Source organism: Macaca mulatta, chromosome Y (assembly GCF_049350105.2).
Source record: "Macaca mulatta isolate MMU2019108-1 chromosome Y, T2T-MMU8v2.0, whole genome shotgun sequence".
NCBI lineage: Eukaryota > Metazoa > Chordata > Mammalia > Primates > Cercopithecidae > Macaca > Macaca mulatta.
Window position 1 is genome coordinate 13,014,558 of NC_133427.1, and position 26,049 is coordinate 13,040,606.

Sequence of the window (26,049 nt, forward strand, 5' to 3'; positions counted from 1 at the left end):
AAAATGTTATTACCAGCTCTTTTATTTTGTCATTTTTCTATTGTTTGTTTTTAAATGTCTCCAATTTTTATTTCATACAAGTGTATAATCAGTTTTTTCAAATAATTGTTTTCATCATACGCTGCACAGTATCTTAAATTTTAACCACGTTGTCTTAGATAGTGAAATTCATGTTCAAAGATAATAAATTTTTTGTTAATCAATGAAGTTTTCACACTGCCCTAATCTTAGCACACTTTGACATAGTTCCAATTAAGAAAAAGTAATATTTATAGAGGATCTGTCATGTACATCTTAACAAATACTTATCGTGGTATATTACTCATCTTTTGTTATGATCCCTTATGTATATGGAATAGTAGAATTTCTGGATCATGTACTCTATGATGGTGTATTTATACTTCACCTTTTCTCTGCCTTTATAGCTATGGATTTGTTTCCTTTTTTAATGACGTGGATGTCCAAAAGATAGTAGAAGTAAGTAATCTAATAGGAAAATCTCTTTTTTATTTTACTGATATGATATTTAGTTTTAATGATATACTCAGTGTTGTGTAAAATTGGAGAATGATATGATACACTCTCTGTTCAAAACCGAAACTTAGAGTAACCTCACATAACTTGTTAGATCCTGTTTATTTTTGACTGGTCACCTAGGTTCATGAACTACAGACAGGAAGGGTTGGAGATAGGGTGATGAAAAGTTACTGATCGACTTTCACTTGATGCGTGTTGATACTGATTAGAGTAGTAAGGGTAAATAAGGTAGCTTCAGGGTGACCAACTTTAATTTGGTGTGTAATTGTCACCGATCTTCTTTGATAATAGGAACTTTGGAAGGCTTTAGGTATTTACCCAAGTCTCGGAAGTCAAGACTTGAAAATTGATTCTCATTTTGTTACTGTTTTATTTTCAGTCACAGATACATTTCCATGGTAAAAAGCTGAAGCTGGGCCCTGCAATCAGGAAACAAAAATTATGTGAGTAGGAAAAGAAATTGTTATTTTTTGACACGTGTAGCTTTTCAAATAACTGAAACTAGGCTTTTTATTCTTGCTTTTTATAAGGTGCTCGTCATGTGCAGCGACGTCCTTTGGTATTTAATCCTCCTCCTCCACCACAGTTTCAGAATGTCTGGAGTAATCCAAACGCTGAAAATTACCTGCAGCCCCCAATAACGCTGAATCCTGTAACTCAGTATGTTCAGGTGAGAACTGCTTACGTTCCTGTTCTCTTGTTTATCGTAGTCATTGTACCCTCTGTGGAATTGTATCTACACTTTCCCTAGTAAGTGGCAATAGAATCCCTGTTTGAGTACTCTGGGTGATGGGAAATTTACTACTGTTGTTAGAAATTTCTTATTCTTAGTGTTTGTTATATGAGCTAAAAACCTTCAATATGCTTTGTAAGTCGTTCTCTTAGAAATGACCTCTGTAGACACATGAACAAATCTCTTTTTATGTCTTCCTTTTTCACCCCATATAATTAAACCTAAAGTAGAATTTGGAAGCAGCTCTCCTTATATGTCTACATAGTTTATTGTTTTCTAAGTTTAGCAATTAATCTAGCTAGTCTGTACTTAGAGTGATTTCCAGATGCCCTTCTCATATAAATTGGTGACTGGATATATTCTGGTTTTGAAATGGTTAGATTTCTGACCTATTTTACTCTCTCTGTAAATCTCATAAGTTTCTGGCATGTAATTTTTCTGATGCTGGTTGCTTTGATATGTAAAGTAGGATTTGACATACTCTATCACTCATTGGTGATCAGTAACATTTATTTTCTTCTTCTTTCGTTCTGTTTATGCATTAGTTTAAAAGATATTTTCATTGATGGAAAATAATGTAACAAAATAGTAGTGAAATAGTCTTTCGGAGTCTCTCATTTTTTGAAAATTTTCCATTGTCTTGAAACGTGTAGGGTATACCACTTCTTCTTTTTCCTTCTCTGAACAATGACTAGAAAAAAAGCTCTACTTGTTTCTAACATGTACTATGAGCCATTATTGAATCTGGGTGTATTCATGTGTGCTGTTATCTGTATGTTTTCAATTAGTAGGTGTTTATTGAAAAATAGAAGACATTATACTGTGTCTTTTCCAGTTGTGGATTATCTACTGCCATTAGTTTTTGGTAATAAAGTACAGAGAAAGCCATAATATCTGTAGAAGAACTGCAATATTACCCTATACTATTGTCAAATACACAAGATCTAGAAGTATTTTGCCAAAGAAATAGCAAATGTATTAATTCAGCTTAAGTTGAAATCTATACTAATGGAGCCTAATCACCAGTGTAAGAAATAACTTCTGTGTGGGCATAAGTATATAGTATAAATAAGGTAAACTTTGCCTGGTGAAATAGTCACTTCTTTTGTCATTTGTCTGTTCTCCCTCCCGACCCAAAGGGTAGCATTTGACCGAGAATATTTTTTCCTGCGTAAAGTCAGTCCTTGATTTAGAATTCTGCATTGCTCTACCTAGAAAAATGATAAAGCTTTTCATATTTTTGTTATGTTGGGAATGATATTTATTTCTAATTTTAAAAAGTTTTACCATATTAACCCATTCTTTCTGTCAACTTTATTTTCAGGCATAGCCTACTTATCCAAATTCACCAGGTGTGGTCATCACTGGATATCAGTTGCCTGTGTAAAATTATCGGGCAATTGAAGAGGGAGGAAAATGATTTACTGTCAGATACTATTGAGGCCTTCAACTTGCTTATACAAATTGCTTGAATGATTCGTCATTTTAAGCTAGTGAAATGGACCTAAAATTTAAGAAAACACTTAGAATTCGTGTAATGAAGTCCACTGTATTATTTAGAAGTGATGAAATAAATATTTTTACAATATACTTAGCATTAACTTTTCTGTAGAACAGTTTTCTGAGATTTGGTGTTCCCCTCTTTCTTTCAGCATGTATTTTTTTTTTTTTTAATCTTTGCTGTCAAAGAGCTGAAACATCCAGACTGACTTTCATGAATTTTGTAGAGACAGGGAGTGAACTAAAACCATTACCCAATTCTTGGAGCACACAATTCCGATCGTATTTTTATTTTAGCTTGCTGCTTCATGATAGTAGTTCTCTGGGTCTCTTTCCAATGATACGACTGTATCTATGGCCCACAATCATATCTCTGGTAACAAATCAAAGAATTAATATCTTTGCGAGTTCCACAATGCCATCTGCAGAAACTCAGGGAAGAGATGAGGTTTTATATGTAGAAATAACAACAAGAATTTCAGGGATGAGAAACCTAAAGTACTACTTTTTTCTTACATATTTTTTTTTTATTAACCAAAGAGCCATCATGAGAAGTACTTCAATATTGTCTATCTCATGTGTTTTTGAAAATGTGTAGATATTGAAAACTAATACCTGAATAATTTTGGTTTCCTTTTTGTTTTTTTAAGATGCTTCCACAGTGGCCTGTTGGGGAGCAAAGGAGTTATGCTATACCTCCAGTAAAGTGAATGTGCCAAACATACACTCCCTGTTTTTTCTGGATTTTTTTCTATGTCACATATGCCTATAAATATTTTTGAATCGTTCTTTATATTAGTGTGGTATGTTCTGTTACTTTCGTTTTCACCCAATGATAAACTCCTATGGGAGCAACAGTGCCTTTTTCTCTCTTAGGATTTTGCATGCTTAAGCAATGGCTGTTCCACATAATGATAAGAGTTCAGTTACTTGATAGACTATATAAGCCATGAAAGGTGGTATTAATATGACCTTAAAATGAGCGTGTATCTTCCTGGAATCTGTCTCTGGGTTTACCATCCGTAAAAAAAAAAAAAAAAAAAAAAAATTGTTGAAGAGAAACAAATGTTTTGCTGTTAATTACTCTTAAATAAGGACAGGAAGAAAAATGTATTACTTCTAAAACACCTGAGCTGCTTTCCCCCCATAGGAACTAGTTCTGAAAATATTTGAAAGCAGCTGTCTTCATGTGTCTGTCTAGTTTATTCTTCTCTAAGGTTAGCAGTACATCCAGCTGTTCTGTTCTTGCAGTGATTTCCAGATGCTTCCTCATATAGATTGCTGACTTCTGGATATATTCTGGTTGTGGAATGGGTAGATTTCTCATGTGTTTTACTGTATTTATAAATCCTGTGAGTTCCTGGCCTCTAATTTCTCTGGTCCTGGTCACTTTGATATGTAAAGTAGGATTTGACATACTCTTGTCACTTATTGGTGATAAGTAATGTTTATTTTCTTTTTAGCTTGTTTTATTTATGTCTTAGTTTAAAAGACACTTTCTTCAATGGAAAATGAAGTCACAAAATAGTAATGAAATAGTTCTTCAGTGTCTCCCATTTGTTGACATTTTCCGTGTACTTTAAACATGTAGGGTATATCTCTGCTTCTTTTTTTTCTCTGAACGATGGCTAGAAAAAAAGCCTTCCTTGTTTCTAACATTTACTGTGAGCCATTACTTAATCTGGATGTGTTCATGTGTGCTGCTGCCTATACGTTTTCAATCAGTAAGTATTTATTGAAAGATAGAAGACATTATACTGTCTCTTTTCCAGTTTTGAGGTATATTCTCCCCTTAGTTTTTCGAAGTGAAGTACAGAAAAAATAATAATATTTGTAAGAGAACTTCATATTACCCTATAGTATTGTCAAATACAAAACTCCTTACAAATATTTTAACCAAGAGATAGCAAATGTGTTAATTTGACTTACATTGAAATTTGTCTTAAATAGAGGCTCATCACCAGCATAAGAAATAACTTCTGGGTGGGCATAAAAGTACACAGGATAAATAAGGACAACTTGTCTGGTGAAATAGTCTCTTTTGTCATTTGTCTGTTCCCCCTCCCCACCCAAAGGGTAGCAATTCACAGAATATTTCTTTCTTCATAAAATCAGTCACTCATTTAGAATTCTGCAATGCTGTATATAGAAAACAATGTTTTAAAGTTTTTCATATTTTTTTATTTTGGGAATGGTATTTCTAATTAACAAAATATTTTACTGTATTCATTTGTTCTTACTGGAAAACTTTTATTTTTAGGCATATCCTCCTTATCCACATTCAGCAGTTCAGGTCATCAGTAGATATCATTTACCTGTATATAATTATCAGGTAGTTTAAGAGGGAGTAAAATGATTTACTTTCAGGTATTATTGAGGCCTTTGTTTATACAAATTGCTTGAATAGTTTGCTATTTTAAATTAGTGAAAGGTACCTAAAATTTAAGAAAACACTTAGAATTAGTCTAGAATGAAGACCTCTGTATTACTTAGAAGTAATTGACTAATATTTTGACAGGAATGCACTTAGCAATAACTTTACTATAGAATAGTTTTTTTGAGACTTGGTGTCCCCTTCTATATTGTAGCATGGTATATTTTCATCTTTGCTGTCAAATAGCTAAAACATCCAGACTGACTTTTATCAATTTTTTAGAGAGACGGAGTGAAATAAAATTACTACCTGATTTTTAGAGCACAGAATTTGAATTACATTTTTATTTTAGCTGGCTGCTTCATGATAGTAGTTCTCTGGGTCTGTTTTTATAGGTACGACTATATATATGACCCATAATCGTATCTATGGTAATAAATTCAAATAACAAATATCTTGGAGATTCCATGATACCAACCCCAGAAAATTGGGTAAGAGGTGAGGTTTTGCATATACAAGTAACAAGAACGTCAGGGATTGGAAACCTAAAGTAGTTTTTTTTCCTGTTCTGTTTCTTTTGTTATAATAACAAATGAAAGGAACCAGAATATGTACTTCAGAAATATTGTGTATCTCATGTGTTTTTTAAAACGTGAGGGAGTATTTGAATGATTTTTGTTTTCTGTGTCTACTAAAAACTATAATACTTAGCCAGGTGGGGTGGTGCACACTTATAATCCCAACTACTCGGGGGGCTGAGGCAGCAGAATCACTTGATCCTGGGAAGCAGATTGCCATGAGCTGAGATCCTGCCACTGCACTCCAGCCTAGGCAACAAAGGGAGACTCAGTCTCAAAAAAAATAACAAATGCTATGAATATCTTTGTGTAAATATGTTGGCACCCTTGTCCTATGAATTACTTGAGATTAATTGCTATGAGTGGAATTGCTAGGTGAAAGCACTTTGCCCTTTTATGACAACTTTATAACAAATTCTGCTCGTTATTATACTGGTGAGTATCCCTGCCTAATATACCTTTTCCATGGAACTCTTGGTAAATCATGTAGTAGTATTTTCTCACTGATGGTGTTTAGAGTGCTGTCTTTTCCACACCCATTCCAGTGAAAGTTATTAGGATTTATTAAATTGTCAGCCTAATGGCTGGAAAATATTACATTATGTTGATGTGCACTTTTTAAAATCATCAGTGAAGTTGACCATTGATTGTTAGCTTTTTAAATCACCTTTTTAATTTTGTTTTTATTGATAAAAGCTTTGTATTAGTATTGACTTTTGTCATACATAGTGGAACAAATATGTAATAGTAATAAGGAGGTACCCTGGTACCCTTATCTTATTCCTAATTTCAGTTGAGTTGACTCAACTATTTCACTTGCAAGTTTCATGATACGGTAGAATTAGATTGCTAGAAAATAAGATTCCTCTATTTCTGTTTCACTTGGGTTTTTAAATAATTTAAAAATGAATGCTGTATTTTATCAGATGATACTCAGTGATAAAGTAACGTATCCTGCGAATGGAGTATTCTTGCATTCCCAATATAAACTTAAACTCTTTATGTGCTGCTGGAAATTCGCATTTGTGTTGAGGGCAGGGATGGATCATCTGGATGAGGCTTTGTTACTTATATGCTTTTAGCTTTGTAAAATGTGTTGAGAAATACTTTTTTCCTCTTTGAATATAGAGTTCATGCATAGTATTCTTTTGTTATCTGTGGCCACAACCCATTTTGCAGGTCTCGTATATACTTTTGCTTTCTTTCTTTTTCTTGCTTAGTTTTGCCAGGATTGTTTATTGCTTGAATTTCATCCTCCACACCCCCGCTCCCCGAGAATCTGCTTTTGGATTTACAGAAAGTTTTGATTCTGATTTTCACGTCATGTTTTCTTAACTTTAGCATGCTCTTTATTTGCTCCTCTTCCTGTTGCTGTGAGTGTAACTTTGATGACTACTAATGACAGACTTTTTCCTGGTCAGTTTGTCTAAATATCAGTTCGCTTCCATGTTCACATAGTAATAGAATTAGGTAATACTGGCAAAGGAGCTGACATCCTAGGAGTTTAAATAATGATAATTTTTTTCCAGCTTTTAGCCATTTTGTCACTTTGTTGTCCACATATAACAAGGAATATATTTGCTCTAAGAGCAATGAGAGTTCTGTATATGATAGTCTTGAAGCTCACGCCGTTTACTAATCCAACATTTCTCATTTCAAAATTTGCCAACTCACTTGAAGATATGATTAAGAGAATTATTTCTTTAATGCAGTTTGTTTTCAGGATGCTATTGACGGTTGCGATAATACTGTCTTTAAAATGAAACTTTTGCTTTTCCTAAGCATTCATTTATATTTTTGATCATAGTTTAAAACTAACCAAAGCTAGTCTATTGATTGTAGATTTTTTATTGTATATTATGTAAGTATGTATTAATACACACACAGTAGGAATTGAACAGTTCATGCTAATCAAGCCATGGTAAAAATGAAGCAAAAATTGAAGTACATTGCTTACTTTGCTAGCTTTGAGTGCAGCCTGCTGGCTGAGTACTAGGACATGATGGTAACTTCCTTAATTTAAAATGTTACGGTGCTTTTAAAGTGATTCGGTGAATTTTGTGTGTAGGATTCCAGTTAAGCAGGCAGCCAGTTTGCAAGATCCAAGCTAAAGTCAAATTTCTTACAATATCAAATGCCCTTTTTCCTCTTTACCAAACCACTGTTGTTTCCAGTATCCATTTTACAATTGTGTAGAGTATGAGAATCAGAAGAGACCCCAGATCTTTTCCCAACCGTTCATTTTCAAGCAAGGAAGCTGAAACTTAGGTCATGAAAAGATTTACTTTACTGAACAGTGGAAATCAGGTCCTTCCCAAACAACAATTTTCCTCTACAATTCCTGTGGCACTGTCACAAGGTCTCTTAACCACACCCTTTTCAAATTTTGGACCAAATAATTCCTTATTGTAGGAGGCTGTCCTTACGTTATAGGATGTGCAGTAGTATCCCTGGCCCTTCAGCCCAGCAGATTCCAGGAATACATCTCAGTTGTGACAGCCAATCTCTGAACATCGCTAATTGCCCCTGGGACTCAAAAATCTTCCCCAGTTGAGAATCAGTACATTTCCATATCCTCTCATAATCTGACACAGTTTTGTGCCAGATGTTACACTTCTCAATTAAAATACATCCAGACACTATGGTGCAGAGACACTACTGTAATATAGCTTGTTTATCAAAGGCAAACATATCCAAAATTCATCCACAAATGAAGGGGGAATTGAAAAGGAGAAAAAGAAACTACAAGAACTTCAGAATTTCTTTTTTTTTTTTAATTCTGTTTGGGATTTCTGAATGAACTGAGAAGAGATTGGTAAATTGTAGGGAAGGGAAATCTAATCAGGTTCCCAGCAGTCCAAGATAATGCAGCTTAATACCATTTAGAAAAACAGTAAGGTAAGACGTTTTTAGAAAAGGAAGATTTTTAGAAATCGTTTTTTAAATTTTTCTTCCACATCATTGTCATGAAATGGCCCTATTAAAGGAAAGAATAAGGAATTAGTTACAAACCCTGAATAGCAAGTACAAGCCCAAAAGAATAGAGAAAAGCAGTAAACTCGGCTTTCGTTGATTTGACAACCTAGATTTCATCACTAGTAAAGCTGCGTAGAATCAGTAACTTCTAGCATCTAATTAACAAAGCAGGAACTCTTACTTTCTTATTAACTTCTGTAACATCACTGTGCTTTTTAAAAGGATACACAGTTTCTTTTGTTTTCTTTCAAACAGGTATATGTGTAATAACTTACTCTTTACAGCCTTTTGTACTTTTTATAGTCAACAGGCACTTCACCAATGATTTTAAATTAATGATGTGTCACAATTTCCTGATGTTTCCATTAGTTCTTAATTAAAATTTCTTCAAAATAAGTCAGCTAAAATAGTAAAGCCTAAAAAGAAACTTGAAAAATAATCTACTGAAAATAAATTCAAATAACAGGACACTAACCTACACTGACATACCACTTTTACCACTTTATATGTACAAAATGAATTTACAGAAGTTACCTCGTTTCATTCTCAAAGCAGTTTTCCCAGAGATACACAGCTGGCAAGTCAGCGGCTTATAACCACTTACCTGTAAGGGACATAAACTTAGATCTCCTGGCTAAGTTAATTTTTGTTTCACTATGCCATATTGTTTCTCCAACATGTATAGTACTTATGAATACTACTTCAGAAAATTTTTCATTGACGTTAGAGTCTGCTGTGGAAAGTATAAAGACAGCTCTGATCAGAACCTAGAAAATTAATGAGTTATATGTATGTGGTTTTTTTATCTGAAAATAAAGATGGTATCATTTATATCCGTCAGTCCATTGTGAAAATTAGAATTACCATTGGACAATTTGGTGTTACTTAGGAAGAAAAACGTGATTTCAAAGGTGCTTTGAACACCCTAGCGTTAGGGAGGAGGATTATAACCCTTTTTTTAGAAGGAGCTGTGACATCTGAGCAAGTAATGTTTCTGTGATCCATTTCCAAAGTAAAGCAGGCATACGAATACACGGAGTGTTAACATTATAAAAACTCATGTTAATTTTGGTGAAAAAGGCAAAGCAAGACAAATTGGTTTAAAACTTTGAGGCTTACTTTCTTTTCGGTGTGGCTTTTTTGTTTTCAGATTTATCCTTATTCTAGTCAGTAAAGTAGAAAGTAGTTTATGTTTACAGAACAGGATGATTTTAGTAACTAAGTTTTAAAAATCTGAACTTTCTAGTTATTTTAACTAATTCACATAGTATTTTCACAAATACCAAATGAGTATTCTTCCACAGCATTGTACAAAACTCGGTGATGAGTGGCACTGGGTTTAAGAAAGTGCTATATGCTTTGGTTAAAATTCCATGCTGATGTACTCTGATTAGTTTAAATCCGGAGCCTGAACTAAACGGCACTGGTGACTAATTTACAGTGAAAGTAATCTATATAAAATATTTTATACTTAAAATACAAAAATTGTATTTCACATCATGTTTGGGTTTTGCCTATGTATGTAATTATGATGTTTACTTTCCAAATTACAGTCTGCTGCAAATCCTGAGACTCCAAACTCAACCATCTCCAGAGAGACCAGCACCCAGTCTGCATCAGCTGCAGCTAGCCACGGCCATGTTTTACCAGAAGGCAAAATCATGCCAAACACTGTTTTTGTTGGTGGAATTGATGATAGGGTATTGTATTCATACTTCATTTTTATCTTAAAATACATTATGAACAATGGGATTTGGGCCTTGTTACTGATGTAATTTTTTTTGTGTGTGTATTTCATGGAGGTTTAGAATTGGTTTTACATTTGACCCATTGGTACTAAAAATATCTTTTCTTTTTTTTTTTTTTTTTTTTGAGACGCAGTCTTGTTCTGTCTCCTAGGCTGGAGTGCAGTGGCCGGATCTCAGTTCACTGCAAGCTCCGCCTCCCGGGTTTATGCCGTTCTTCTCCCTCAGCCTCCCGAGTAGCTGGGACTACAGGTGCCCGCCACCTTGCCCGGGTAGCTTTTTGTTTTTTTTTAAATAGAGATGGGGTTTCACCGGGTTAGCCAGGATGGTCTCGATCTCCTGACCTCGTGATCCACCCGTCTTGGCCTCCCAAAGTGCTGGGATTACAGTCTTGAACCACTGTGCCTGGCCCTAAAAATATCTTTGACAAAGAACCACTCATCGTTTGGGGATAAATGTGGGGAGAAATTTTCACCTTATGGTAGTAAAGTTGTGGTGAAGTAGAAATTTTTGAATGCTCTTCTTACTCTTGAAGTTCAATTCTTTTCCATAGATGGATGAAACTGAGATTAGAAGCTACTTTGGTAGATACGGTTCAGTGAAAGAAGTGAAGATAATCACAGATCGAACGGGTGTGTCCAAAGGGTGAGTAATTTTATCAAAAATATCTGAACTCTAGTCACCTATAGGTATCAGAGACGACTTCAAAACTGATATTCTGACACTGGTGTAAATGAAATTTTTTACGTTGTTGATTTCTTTCATGTAGGAGATAACATGTTATTACCAGCTCTTTTATTTCATCATTTTTCTAATGTTTGTTTTTAAATATCCCCAATTTTTATTTTGTACAAATGAATTAATCATTTTTCTCAAATAATTGTTTTCTTCATATGCTGCACAGTATCTTAAATTTTAACCACCTTATCTTAGATAGTAAGTGAAATTCAGGTTCACAGATAATGAATTTTTTGTTAATCAGTAGAGTTTTCACACTGCCCTAATCTTAGCACACTTTAACATAGTACCGCTTAAGAAAAGGTAGTATTTGCAGAGGATCTGTCGTGTACATCTTAACAAATACTTATCATGATGTATTACTCATCTTTTGTCATAATCCCTTCTGTATATAGAATAGTAGAAGTTCTGGACCATGTACTGTATGCTAATTATTTTATACTTCACCTTTTCTCTGCCTTTATAGCTATGGATTTGTTTCCTTTTTTAATGACGTGGATGTCCAGAAGATAATAGAAGTGAGTAATCTAATAAAAAATCTCTTGTTTATTTTATTGATACGACATTTAGACTTAGTGATATACTCAGTGTTGTGTAAAATTTGGAGAATGATATGATACACTTTCTATTCAAAACCGAAACTTAGAGTAACCTCACATAACTTGTTAGATCCTGTTTATTTTTGACTGGTCACCTAGGTTCATGAACTACAGACAGGAAGGGTTGGAGATAGGGTGATGAAAGGTTTCTGATTGACTTTCACTTAATGCTTCTTGATACTGATTAGAGTAGTAAGGGTAAATAAGGTAGCTTCAGGGTGACCAACTTTAATTTGGTGTGTAGTTGTCACTGATCTTCTCTGTTAATAGGAACTTTAGAAGGCTTTAGGTATTTACCCAGGTCTTGGAAATAAGACTTGAAAATTGATTCTCATTTTGTTATTGTTTTATTTTCAGTCACAGATACATTTCCATGGTAAAAAGCTGAAGCTGGGCCCTGCAATCAGGAAACAAAAATTATGTGAGTAGGAAAAGTAATTGTTATTTTTTGACACGTGTAGCTTTTCAAATAACTAAAACTATGCTTTTTATTCTTGCTTTTTATAAGGTGCTCGTCATGTGCAGCCACGTCCTTTGGTATTTAATCCTCCTCCTCCACCACAGTTTCAGAATGTCTGGAGTAATCCAAACGCTGAAAATTACCTGCAGCCCCCAATAACACTGAATGCTGTAACTCAGTATGTTCAGGTGAGAACTGCTTACGTTCCTGTTCTCTTGTTTATCGTAGTCATTGTACCCTCTGTGGAATTGTATCTACACTTTCCCTAGTAAGTGGCAATAGAATCCCTGTTTGAGTACTCTGGGTGATGGGAAATTTACTACTGTTGTTAGAAATTTCTTATTCTTAGCGTTCGTTATATGAGCTAGAAATCTTTAATATACTTTGTAAGTCTTTCTCTTAGAAATGACCTCTGTAGATATATGAACAAATCTCTTCCTGTGTCTTCCATTTTCACCCCATATAGCTTTTTCCTAAAGTATTTGGAGACAGCTCTCTTTACTTGTCTGCCTAGTTTGTTTTTCTCTAAGCTTAGCAGTTAATCTAGCTACTGTTTAGTTGCAGTGATTTCCAGATGCCTCCTCATATAAATTGGTGACTTCTGGATATATTCTGGTTCTGAAATGGGGTAGATTTCTGATCTGTTTTAGTCTATCTGTAAATCTTGTGAATTTCTGGCATGTAATATCTCTGATGCTGGTTGCTTTGATATTTACCGTAGGATTTGACATACTATGTCACTTTTTGGTGATCAATAATGTTTATTTTCTTCTTAGTCCATTTTTTTCATGTCTTAGTTAAAAGACATTTTCTTTGATGGAAAATAAGGTAACCAAATAATAGTGAAATAGTTCTTCAGTTTCTTATTTTCCATGTATTTTAAACCTGTGAGTTATACCTCTTCTTTTTCCTTCGCTGAACAATGGCTGGAAAAAAAAGGTCTACTTGTTTCTGACATTTATTGTGAGCCATTACTAAATCTGGGTGTATTCATGCATGCTGCTGCTTGTATGTTTTCAACTGGTAAGTATTTATTGAAACATTGAAGACTTTATACTGTCTCTTTTCCAGTTGTGGATTATATACTGCCCTTAGTTTTTGGAAATGAAGTACAGAGATAGCCATAACATCTATAGAAGAACTACAATATTACCCTATAATATTATGCAATTACAAATCAGTCAAAGTATTTTGCCAAATAAATAGTAAATGTATTAATTTAACTTAGGTTGAAATCTATCTTAATAGAGCCTTAGCAGCAGTATAAGAAATAATTTCTGGGTGGGCATATGTACACAGTATAAATAAGGTAAACTTTGCCTGGTGAAATAATCACTTCTTTTGTCATTTGTCTGTTCCCCCTTGCCACCTAAATGGTGGCACTTGACAGAGAATATTTCTTTCTTAATAAAGTCAGTTCTTCATTTAGAATTCTGTATTGCTGTGTATAGAAAAATAATATTTTAAAGTTTTTCATATTTTTGTTATATTGGGAATGATAATTCTAATTTAAAAAAATGTTTTACCATATTAATCCATTATTTCTGTAAACTTTATTTTCAGGCATATCCTACTTGTCCAAATCCACCAGGTGCAGTCATCACTGGGAATCAGTTGGCTGTATATAATTATCAGGTAATTGACTAGGAAGTCAAATGATTTACTTTCAGATACTGTTGAGGCCTTCAACTTGTTTATACAAATTGCCTGAATAATTTTCATTTTAAACTAGTAAAATGTACCTAAAATTTAAGAAAACACTTAAATTAGTGTAATGAAGACCTCTGTATTACTTAGAAGTGATGAAATAATATTTTTACAGCAATATAATTAGGAATAACTTTCCTGTTGAATAGTTTTCTGAGATTTGGTGTTCCCTTCTTTGTTTCAGCATGTATTTTTTATCTTTGCTGTTAAAGAGCTGAAATATTCATCGTGACTTTCTCCAGTTTTTAAGGGAGATAGAGTAAAATAAAATTATTAGCTAATTCTTGTAGCACAGAATTCCAATTATAATTTTATTTTAGTTTGCGTACTTCACGGTAGTAGTTCTCGGGGTCTTTTTTCAACTATATGACTGTATCTGTGACTCATAATCATATCTTTGGTAATAAATTCAAGGAACACTGAGAGTTCCACAATGCCATCTCCAGAAAATTCGGGAAAAAATGAGGTTATATGTATAGAAGTAACAACAAGAACTTCAGGGAAGTACGTCTTTTTTCTATTCTGTTTATTTTATTTATTCTGTTTATTTTATTCTGTTTATTTTATTTTATTCTGTTTATTCTGTTTATTTTATTATAACAAAGGAACCATCATGATAAATACTTCAGTATTACGCATCTCTTGTTTTTGAAAATGCGTTGGAATATTTGAGTAATTTTGGTTACCTTTTCTTTTTTTTTTTTTTTTTTTTTTTTTAAAGATTCCACTACACTGGCCTTTTGGGGAGCAAAGGAGTTATGTTGTACCGCTGGTAAAGCGAATTAGGGAAACATATACTTCCTCTTCTTTCTTGATTTTTACATGTCATGTATGCCTATAAAAAATTTAGAAGGTTCTTTATATTACTATGTTACATTTTGTTACTGTCTTTTTAAGCCAATTATAATCTCCCATGGGAGCAACAGTGCCTTATTGTCTCTCAGGTTTTTGTATGCTTAAGCAATTGCTTATCCACATAATGATAAGTGTTCAGTTACTTGTTAATAGACTATTTAATCTGAGAAAGATCATCCTAATGTGGCTTTATCTAAGAAAGGTAGTATTAATTTTGCTTTAGAATAACATGTATCTGATTAGACTCTGCATCTGGATTTACCAGCCATAAAATATTTGACAAAGAGAAACAGAAATGTTTTGCTCTTAATTGCTCTTAAATAAGAATAGGATTAAAAAGAGTATTACCGCTATAACCCCTGAGCTGCTTTCCCCCATTTAACTAGTTCCTAAAATATGTGAAAAGAGCTCTCCTTATGTGTCTGCCTACTTTATTCTTCTGTGAGTTTAGCAATTTATCTAACTATTCTTTATTTGAAATGATTTCCAGTTGCCGCCTCGTATAAATTACTAACTTCTGGATATATTCTGGTTCTGAAATGGGTAGATTTCTGATTTGTTTTACTCTACCTATAAATCTTGTGAGTTTCTGGCATGTAATTTCTCTGATGCTGATTGCTTTGATATTTAAAGTCGGATTTGATATACTCTTCACTTATTGGTGATAAATAATGTTTATTTTCTTCTTCATTCGTTCTATTTATGTGTTTAAAAGACACATTTTTCTCGAATGGAAAATAAAGTAACAAAATAGTAGTGAAATAGTTCTTCAGTGCCTCTCATTTGTTGACATTTTCCATGTACTTGAAACATGTAAGGTATACCTGTCTTCTTTTTTTCCTTCTCTGGGGAATAGCTAGAAAAAATCCTGACTTGTTAACTAGCATTTACTGTGAGCCATGACTTCAATCTGGGTGTGTTCATGTATGCTGCTATCTATATGTTTTCAAAGAATAAGTATTTATTGAAACATAACAGTCATTATACTGTCACTTTTCCAGTTGTGGATTATATACTGTATTAGTTATTCCAATGTGAAGTACAGAAAAATCCATAACATCTGTAAAACTACCATATTACCTTATTGTCAAATACAAATCAGTCTAGAAGTGTTTCTACAGGGAAATAGCAAATGTATTAATTTAACTTACATTGAAATCTGTCTTAATGCAGCCTTATCACCAGTGTAAGACATAGCATCTGGGTGGGCCTAAGTACACAATATAAGTAAGGTAAAATTTGCCTGGTGAAATAGTCAATTCTTTTGTCGTTTGTTCCCCCTTCATACCCAAAATGTAGCACTTGACAGAGAATAATTCTTTCTTCATAACGTCAGTCATTCATTTAGAAATCTGCAGTTTTATATAGAAAAGCAATATTTAAAAGTTTTTATTTTTTTTATATTGGGAATGATATTTCTTTCTAATATTAAAAATTGAATTATCATTTTCCTTTTTTCTGTACCCTTTATTTTCAGGCATTTCCTGTTTATCCAAATTCAACAGTTCAGGTCACTACTGGATATCAGTTGCCTGTACATAATTATCAGGTAATGTAAGAATGACTAAAATGATTTGCTTTCACGTATTATCGAGGCCTTTAACCTGTTTATACAAATTGCCTGAATAGTTGGTCATTTCAAGCTAGTGAAGTGTACCTAAAATTTAAGAAAACACTTAGAATTAGTCTAGAATGAAGACCTCTGTATTATTTAGAAGTAATGGAGTACTTTTATTGGTGATAAAAAATGTCTATATTCTTCTTAGTTCCTTTTATTTATGTCTTAGTTTAAAAGATATTTTCTTTGATGGAAAATAAAGTAACAAAATAGTAGTGAAATAGTTCTTCAGTATTTCTCCTTTATTGACATATTCCCATGTACTTGAAATGTGTAGGGTATACCTCTTCTTCTTTTTCCTTTCTGAACAATGGCTAGAAGAAAATATCCTACTTGATTCTAACATTTACTGTGGGCCATTTCTGAATCTGGGTATATTCATGTATGTTGCTACCTATACGTTTTCAAACAATAGCTACTTACTGAAACATATAAGACATTATACTTTCTCTTCTCTAGTATTGGATTATATACTGCACTTAGCTTTTCAGAAGGAAGTACAGGAAAAGCCATAACATCACAGAAGAAGCCATAACATCTGTACAACTACAATTTACCCTATAATATTGTCTAATACAAAACAGGCTAGAAGGATTTTTACGAGGAAATAGCAAATGTATTCATTTAACTTACAGTGAAATCTGTGTTAATGGAGCCTTATCAGCAGTGTAAGAAATAACTTCTGGGTGTGAATAAGTGCACAGTATAAGTAAGGTAAACTTTGCCTGGTGAAATAGTCAATTCTTTTGTCATTTGTTCCCCCTTCACACCTCAAATGTAGCATTTGACAGAGAATATTTCTCTCTTCATAAAGTCAGTCATTCATTTAGAATTCTGCATTGTTTTATATAGAAAAACAATATTTAAAATGTTTTTATATTTTTGTTATATTGGGAATGATATTTCTTTCTAATTTTAAAAAATGGTTTACCATTTTCTTTTTTTCTGTGCTCTTTATTTTCAGGCATTTCCTGTTTATCCAAATTCACCAGTTCAGGTCACTACTGGATATCAGTTGCCTGTATATAATAATCAGGTAATGTAAGAAGGTGTAAAATGATTTACTTTCACATATTATCAAGGCCTTTAACGTGTTTACACTAATTGCCCGAATAGTTGGTCATTTTAAACTAGTGAAGTGTACCTAAAATTTAAGAAAACACTTAGAATCAATCTAGAATGAAGACCTCTGTATTATTTAGAAGTAATGGAGTAATATTTTGACAACAATATACTTGGCAATAACGTTTCTGTAGAACAGTTTTCTGAGGTTTGGTGTCCCTTCTGTATTTCAGGATGTAGTTTTCATCTTTGTTGTCAAATAGCTGAAAGAAACATCCAAACTGACTTTCATAAATTTTTTAGGGAGATAGAATGAAATCAAATTATTACCCAGTTTATAGAGTACAGAATTCCAATTATATTTTTATTTTAGCTGACTGTTTCATGATAGTAGTTCTCTGGATATCTTTTCATAGACAGGACTGTATCAGTGACCTATAATTATATGTATGGTAATAAATTCTAAGAGCTAGTATCTTTGAGGTTTCCACAGTGCCAACTCTAGAAAATTTGGAAAAAGATGAAGTTTTATATATAAAATAATGATAACATCGGAGACTGGAAACATCAAGTACTTACGTTTTCCATTCTGTTATTTTTATGATAATAAAAAAGGACACAACAGGATAAGTACTTCAATATTGTATTTCTCATGTATTTTTGAAAATGTCTAGGAATATTTTAATAGTTTTGGTTTTCTTTTTTTTTTTTTTTTTTTGAGATGCCACCATAGTGACCTGTAGGGGAACAATGGTGTTATGTTGTCATTCAGGTTAAGTGCAATAGCCAAACATATGCCTCCTGTTCATTCTTGATTTTTTTCCAACTCATATATGCCTTTAAATGTTTTTAAATGGTTCTTATATTAATGTTTTGTTACTTTTTTTTTTTTTTTACTTTCTTGTTAACCCAATTATAAACTCCAGTGGGAGCAACAGTGCCTTTTTTTTCTCAGGTATTTGTGTGCTTAAGCAATGGCCGGTCCACATAATGATAGACTATATAATCAAAGAAAGGTAGTGTTAGTGTGGCTTTAGAATTAGCGTGTATCTGACTACAATCTGCATCTGGCTTTACCAGCAATAGAAAATTTGTTGAAGAGAAACAAATGTTATGCTGTTAATTACCCTTAAATAAGAATAGGAAGAAGAAAGAGTATTGCCTCTAAAACACCCAAGCTTCTTCACCCCGCCCCCCTATTACCAGTTGCTAAAGAGAATGAAAGCTCTCCTTATGTGTCTGTCTATTTATTATTCTCTAAGTTTAGCAGTTCGTCTAGCTATTCTTTATTTGCAATGATTTCCAGATGCATCCTCATGTAACTTGCTGACTTCTGGATGTATTCTGGTTCTGGAATAAGTAGATTTCTGATGTGTTTTACTATCCCCTGAGTTTCTGGCATCTAACGTCTCTGATAAGGGTTACATTGATACTAAAAGTAGGATTTGACATACTCTATAACTTATTGGTGATAAAAAATCTATATTCTTCTTAGTTCATTTTATTTATGTCTTAGTTTAAAAGATATTTTCTTTGATGGAAAATAAAGTAACAAAATAGTAGTGAAATAGTTCTTCAGTATTTCTCCTTTATTGACATATTTCCATGTACTTGAAATGTGTAGGGTATACTTCTTGTTTTTCCTTTCTGAACAATGGCTAGAAAAAAATGCCCTACTTGGTTCTAATATTTACTGTGGGCCATTACTGAATCTGGGTATATTCGTGTATGCTGCTACCTATACGTTTTCAAACAATAGCTACTTATTGAAACATAAAAGACATTATACTTTCTCTTCTCTAGTATTGGATTATATACTGCACTTAGTTTTTCAGAATGAAGTACAGAAAAAGCCATAACATCAAAGAAGAAGCCATAACATCTGTACAACTATATATTACCCTATAATATTGTCTAATACAAAACGGTCTAAAGGATTTTTACGAGGAAATAGCAAATGTATTCATTTAACTTACAGTGAAATCTGTGTTAGTGGAGCCTTATCAGCAGTGTAAGAAATAACTTCTGGGTGTGAGTAAGTGCACAGTATAAGTAAGGTAAACTTTGCCTAGTGAAATAGTCAATTCTTTTGTCATTTGTTCCCCCTTCACACCTCGAATGTAGCATTTGACAGAGAATATTTCTCTCTTCATAAAGTCAGTCATTCATTTAGAATTCTGCATTGTTTTATATAGAAAAACAATATTTAAAATGTTTTTATATTTTTGTTATATTGGGAATGATATTTCTTTCTAATTTTAAAAAATGGTTTACCATTATCTTTTTTTCTGTACCCTTTCTTCTCAGGCATTTCCTGTTTATCCAAATTCACCAGTTCAGGTCACTACTGGATATCAGTTGCCTGTATGTAATTATCAGGTAATGTAAGAAGGTGTAAAATGATTTGCTTTCACATATTATCGAGGCCTTTAACTTGTTTACACTAATTGCCCGAATAGTTGGTCATTTTAAACTAGTGAAGTGTACCTAAAATTTAAGAAAACACTTAGAATCAATCTAGAATGAAGACCTCTGTATTATTTAGAAGTAATGGAGTAATATTTTTACAGCAATATACTTGGCAGTAACATTTCTGTAGAACAGTTTTCTGAGATTTGGTGTCCCCTTCTGTATTTCAGGATGTAGTTTTCATCTTTGCTGTCAAATAGCTGAAAGAAACACCACATTGATTTTCTTAAATTTATTTAGGGAGGTAGAGTGAAATCAAATTATTACCCACATTTTAGAGCACAGAATTCCAATTATATTTTTATTTTAGCTGGCTGTTTCACAATAGTAGTTCTCTGGATCCCTTTTCATATATATGACTATATCTGTGACCTATAGTTATATCTATGGTAATAAACTGAAAGAGATAGTATCTTTGAGATTTCCACGATGCCAACTCCAGAAAATTTGGAAAAAGGTGAAGGTTTATACATAAAAGTTACGACAACATCTGAGACTAGAAACATAAAGTACTTACGTTTTCCATTCTATTTTATTATAATACAAAAGGACACAGCAGGGTATATATTTTAATATTGTGTTTCTCATGTGTTTTTGAAAATGTGTAGGAATATTTTATTAGTTTTAGTTTCCTGGTTTTTTTTTAAGATGCCACTATAGTGTCCTGTTGGGGAACAAAGGGGTATGTTGTCCTTCAGGTTAAGTGAAATAGCCACACATATACTTCCTGTTCATTCTTGATATTTTTCCAAGTCATATATGCCTTTAAATATTTTTAAATAGTTCTTTATATTAATATTTTATTTACTTTTTTTTACTTTCTTGTTAACCCAATTATAAACTGCAATGGGAGCAATAATGCCTTTTTCTCTCTCAGTTTTTTTGTGTTCTTAAATAATGGCTGGTCCATATAATGATAGACTGTATAATCAAAGAAAGGTAATGTTAGTGTGGCTTTAGAATTAGCGTGTATCTGACTACAATCTGCATCTGGCTTTACCAGCAATAGAAAATTTGTTGAAGAGAAACAGAAATGTTTTGCTGTTAATTACTCTTAAATAAGAATAGGAAGAAGAAAGAGTGTTGCCTCTAACACACCCAAGCTGCTTTCCACCCTCCTCCCCATATAACCAATTGCTAAAGAGAAAGAAAGCAGCTCTCTTTATGTGTCTACTTTATTCTTTCAGTTTAGCAGTTTGTCTAGCTATTCTTTATTTGCAGTGATTTCCACATGCCTTCTCTTATAACATGCTGACTTCTGGATGTATTCTCGTTCTGGAATAGGTAGATTTCTGAGGTGTTTTACTGTATGTACATAAATCCCATGAGTTTCTGACATCTATCCTCTCTGATCATGGTTACATTGAAATTTAAAGTAAGATTTGAATACTGTATCACTTATTGGTGATGAATAACGTCTATATTCTTCTTAGTTCATTTTATTGATGTCTTAGTTTAAAAGATACTTTCTTTGATGGAAAATAAAGTAACAAAATAGCGATGAAATATTTCTTCAGTGGCTCTCCTTTGTTGACATATTTCCCTGTACTTGAAATATGTAGGGTATACCTCTTCTTCTTTTTCCTTCTCTGAACAATGGCTGTAAAAAAAGCCCTACTTGGTGACATTTACTGTGAGCCATTTCTGAATCTGGGTGTATTCAGATATGCTGCTATCTATATGTTTTCAAACAATAAGTAGTTATTGAAACATATAAGACCTTGTATTTTCTCTTCTCCAGTTTTTGATTATATACTGCACTTAGTTTTTCAGAAGGAAGTACAGGAAAAGCCATAACATCACAGAAGAAGCCATAACATCTGTACAGCTACATATTATCCTATAATATTGTCTAATACAAAACAGGCTAGAATGATTTTTACGAGGAAATAGCAAATGTATTCATTTAACTTAGAGTGAAATCTGTGTTAGTGGAGCCTTATCAGCAGTGTAGGAAATAACTTCCGGGTGTGAATAAGTGCACAGTATAAGTAAAGTAAACTTTGCCTGGTGATATAGTCAATTCTTTTGTCTTTTGTTCCCCCTTCACACCCCAAATGTAGCATTTGACAGAGAATATTTCTTTCTTCATAAAGTCAGCCATTCATTTAAAATTCTGCATTGCTTTATATAGAAAAAATATTTAAAATGTTTTTATATTTTTGTTATATTGGGAATGATATTTCTTTTAATTATAAAAAATGGTTTACCATTTTCCTTTTTTCTGTGCTCTTTATTTTCAGGCATTTCCTGTTTATCCAAATTCACCAGTTCAGGTCACTACTGGATATCAGTTGCCTGTATATAATTGTCAGGTAATGTAAGAAGGAGTAAAATGATTTGCTTTCACATATTATCGAGACCTTTAAACTTGTTTACATTAATTGCCCGAATAGTTGGTCATTTTAAACTAGTGAAGTGTACCTAAAATTTAAGAAAACACTTAGAATCAGTCTAGAATGAAGACCTCTGTATTATTTAGAAGTAATGGAGTAATATTTTGACAGCAATATACTTGGCAATAACATTTCTGTAGAATGGTTTTCTGAGATTTGGTGTCTCCTTCTGTATTTCAGAATGTAGTTTTTATCTTTGTTGTCAAATAGCTGAAAGAAACATCCACACTGATTTTCATAAATTTATTTAGGGAGGTAGAGTGAAATCAAATTATTACCTACTTTTTAGAGCACACAATTCCAATTATGTTTTTATTTTAGCTGGCTGTTTCACGATAGTAGTTCTCTGGATCCCTTTTCATATATATGACTATATCTGTGACCCATAGTTATATCTATGGTAATAAACTGAAGGAGATAGTATCTTTGAGATTTCCACGATGCTAACTCCAGAAAATTTGGAAAAAGGTGAAGGTTTATACATAAAAGTTACGACAACGTCTGAGACTAGAAACATAAAGTACTTACGTTTTCTATTCTGTTACCTTTATTATAATACAAAAGGACATAGCAGGATAAGTACTTTAATATTGTGTTTCTCATGTGTTTTTGAAAATGTGTGGGAATATTTTATTAGTTTTGGTTTCCTGTTTTTTTTTTTTAAGATGCCACCATAGTGGCCTGTTGGGGAACAAAGGGGTTATGTTGTCTTTCAGGTTAAGTGAAATAGCCACACATATACTTGCTGTTCATTCTTGAATTTTTTTCACAGTCATATATGCACATAAATATTTCCAAATGGTTCTTTATATTAGTATTTTCTTTTCTTTTTTTTTTTACTTTGTTGTTAACCCAGTTGTAAACTCTAATGGGAGCAACAGTACCTTTTTCTCTCTCATTTTTTTGTGTTCTTAAGTAATGGCTGATTCACATGATGATAGACTATATAATCAAAGAAAGGTAATGTTAGTGTGGCTTTAGAATTAGCATGTATCTGACTACAATCTGCATCTGGATTTACCAGCAACAGAAAATTTGTTGAAGAGTAACAGACATGTTTTGCTGTTAATTACTCTTAAATAAGAATAGGAAGAAGAAAGAGTATTGCCTGTAAAACACCCAAGCTACTTTCCGCCCCCCTCCCCATATAACCAGTTGCTAAAGAGAATGAAAGCAGCTTTCCTTATGTGTCTATCTACTTTATTCTTCTCTAAGTTTAGGAGTTCATCTAGCTATTCTTTATTTGCATTGATTTCCAGATGCCTTCTCATATAACATGGTGACTTCTGGATGTATTCTGGTTCTGGAATTGGTAGATTTCTGATGTATTTTACTATATGTATATAAATCCTGTGAATTTCTGACGTCTAATGTCTCTCATCTCGGTTACATTGATATTTAAAGTAGGATTGGACACACTCTGTCACTTACTGGTGATAAATAACATCTGCATTCTTCTTAGTTCATTTTATTTATATATTAGTTTAAAAGATATTTTCTTTGATGGAAAATAAAGTAACAAAATAGTCATGAAATGTTTCTTCAGTGGCTCTGCTTTGTTTACATTTTTCCATGTACTTGAAACATGTAGATATACCTTTACTTCTTTTACTTTCTCTGAACAATGGCTTAAAAAAAAGCCCTACTTGGTTCTAACATTTATTGTGAGCCGTTTCTGAATCTGGGTGTATTCATGAATGCTGCTACCTATATGTTTTCAAACAATAAGTAGTTATTGAAACATGTAAGACATTGTATTTTCTCTTTTCCACTATTGGATTATATACTGCACTTAGTTTTTCAGAAGGAAGTAAAGGAAAAGACATAACATCACAGAAGAAGCCATACATCTGTACGGCTACATATTACCCTATAATATTGTCTAATACAAAACAGTCTAGAAGTATTTTTACAGTCAAATAGCAAATGTGTTAATTTAACTTACAGTGAAATCTGTGTTAATGGAGCCTTATCAGCAGTGTAGGAAATAACTTCCGGGTGTGAATAAGCACACAGTGTCAGTAAGGTAAGCTTTGCCTGGTGAAATAGTCAATTCTTTTGTCATTTGTTCCCCATTCACACCCAAAATGTAGCATTTGACAGAGAATATTTCTTTCTTCATAAAGTCAGTCATTCAATTAGAATTCTGCATTTTTTATATAGAAAAACAGTATTTAAAAGGTTTTTACATTTTTGTTATATTGAGAATGATGTTTGTTTCTAATTTTAAAAAATGGTTTACCATTTTCTTTTTTTCTGTGCTCTTTATTTTCAGGCATTTCCTGTTTATCCAAATTCACCAGTTCAGGTCACTACTGGATATCAGTTGCCTGTATGTAATTATCAGGTAATGTAAGAAGGAATGAAATGCTTTGCCTTTGCTTTCACATATTATCGAGACCTTTAACTTGTTTATACAAATGGCCCAAATAGTTGATCATTTTAAACTAGTGAAGTGTACCTAAAATTTAAGAAAACACTTAGAATTAGTCTAGAATGAAGACCTCTGTATTATTTAGAAGTAATGGAGTAATATTTTGACGGCAATATACTTGGCAATAATATTTCTGTAGAACGGTTTTCTGAGATTTGGTGTCCCCTTCTGTATTTCAGAATGTAGTTTTTATCTTTGCTGTCAAATAGCTGAAAGAAACATCCACATTGATTTTCATAAATTTATTTAGGGAGGTAGAGTGAAATCAAATTATTCACTTTTTAGAGCACAGAATTCCAATTATATTTTTATTTTAGCTGGCTGTTTCATGATAGTAGTTCTCTGGATCCCTTTTCATATATATGACTATATCTGTGACCCATAATTGTATCTATGGTAATAAACTGAAAGAGATAGTATCTTTGAGATTTCCACGATGCCAACTCCAGAAAATTTGGAAAAAGGCGAAGGTTTATACATAAAAATTATGACAACATCTGAGACTAGAAACATAAAGTACTTACGTTTTCCATTCTGTTACTTTTATTATAATACAAAAGGACATAGCAGGATAAGTACTTTAATATTTTGTTTCTCATGTGTTTTTGAAAGTGTGTAGGAATATTTGAATAGTTTTGGTTTCTTGTTTCTTTTTTTTAAGATGCCACCATAGTGTCCTGTTGAGGAACAAAGGGGTTATGTTGTCCTTCAGGTTAAGTGAAATAGCCACACATATACTTGCTGTTCATTCTTGATTTTTTTTCCAAGTCATATATGCCCATAAATATTTTTAAGTGGTTCTTTATATTAATATTTTATTTATTTTTTTTTTACTTTCTCGTTAACCCAATTGTAAACTCCAATGAGAACAACAGTGCCTTTTTCTCTCTCATTTTTTTGTGTTCTTAAGTAATGGCTGGTCCACCTAATGATAGACTATATAGTCAAAGAAAGGTAATGTTAGTGAGGCTTTAGAATTAGCATATATCTTTCTAGAATCTGCTTCTGGATTTACCAGCAATAGAAAATTTGTTGAAGAGATACAGAAATGTTTTGCTGTTAATTTCTCTTAAATAAGAACAGGAAGAAGAAAGAGTATTGCCTCTGAAACACCCAAGCTGCTTTCCGCCCCCATCCTCATATAACAAGTTGCTAAAGAGAATGAAAGCAGCTCTCCTTATGTGTCTGTCTACTTTATTTTTTTCTAAGTTTATCATTTCGTCTAGCTATTCTTTATTTGCAATGATTTCCAGATTCCTCCCCATATA

At 32.8% G+C, this 26,049-nt stretch overlaps 1 protein-coding gene across 1 annotated transcript in view; it reads left to right on the plus strand.

Moving 5' to 3' along the window:
- Window positions 1-26,049, plus strand: part of DAZ1 (deleted in azoospermia 1) — a 60,876-nt gene that overhangs the window by 16,758 nt on the left and 18,069 nt on the right. The window contains exons 9-22 of the mRNA XM_077989811.1: window positions 426-477; window positions 917-980; window positions 1,068-1,207; window positions 10,252-10,398; window positions 10,997-11,088; window positions 11,648-11,699; window positions 12,138-12,201; window positions 12,289-12,428; window positions 13,804-13,875; window positions 16,280-16,351; window positions 17,385-17,456; window positions 19,790-19,861; window positions 22,195-22,266; window positions 24,623-24,694. Coding sequence (XP_077845937.1) covers window positions 426-477; window positions 917-980; window positions 1,068-1,207; window positions 10,252-10,398; window positions 10,997-11,088; window positions 11,648-11,699; window positions 12,138-12,201; window positions 12,289-12,428; window positions 13,804-13,875; window positions 16,280-16,351; window positions 17,385-17,456; window positions 19,790-19,861; window positions 22,195-22,266; window positions 24,623-24,694 — 1,183 coding nt within the window. The remainder of the gene's footprint in view (window positions 1-425; window positions 478-916; window positions 981-1,067; window positions 1,208-10,251; window positions 10,399-10,996; window positions 11,089-11,647; window positions 11,700-12,137; window positions 12,202-12,288; window positions 12,429-13,803; window positions 13,876-16,279; window positions 16,352-17,384; window positions 17,457-19,789; window positions 19,862-22,194; window positions 22,267-24,622; window positions 24,695-26,049) is intronic.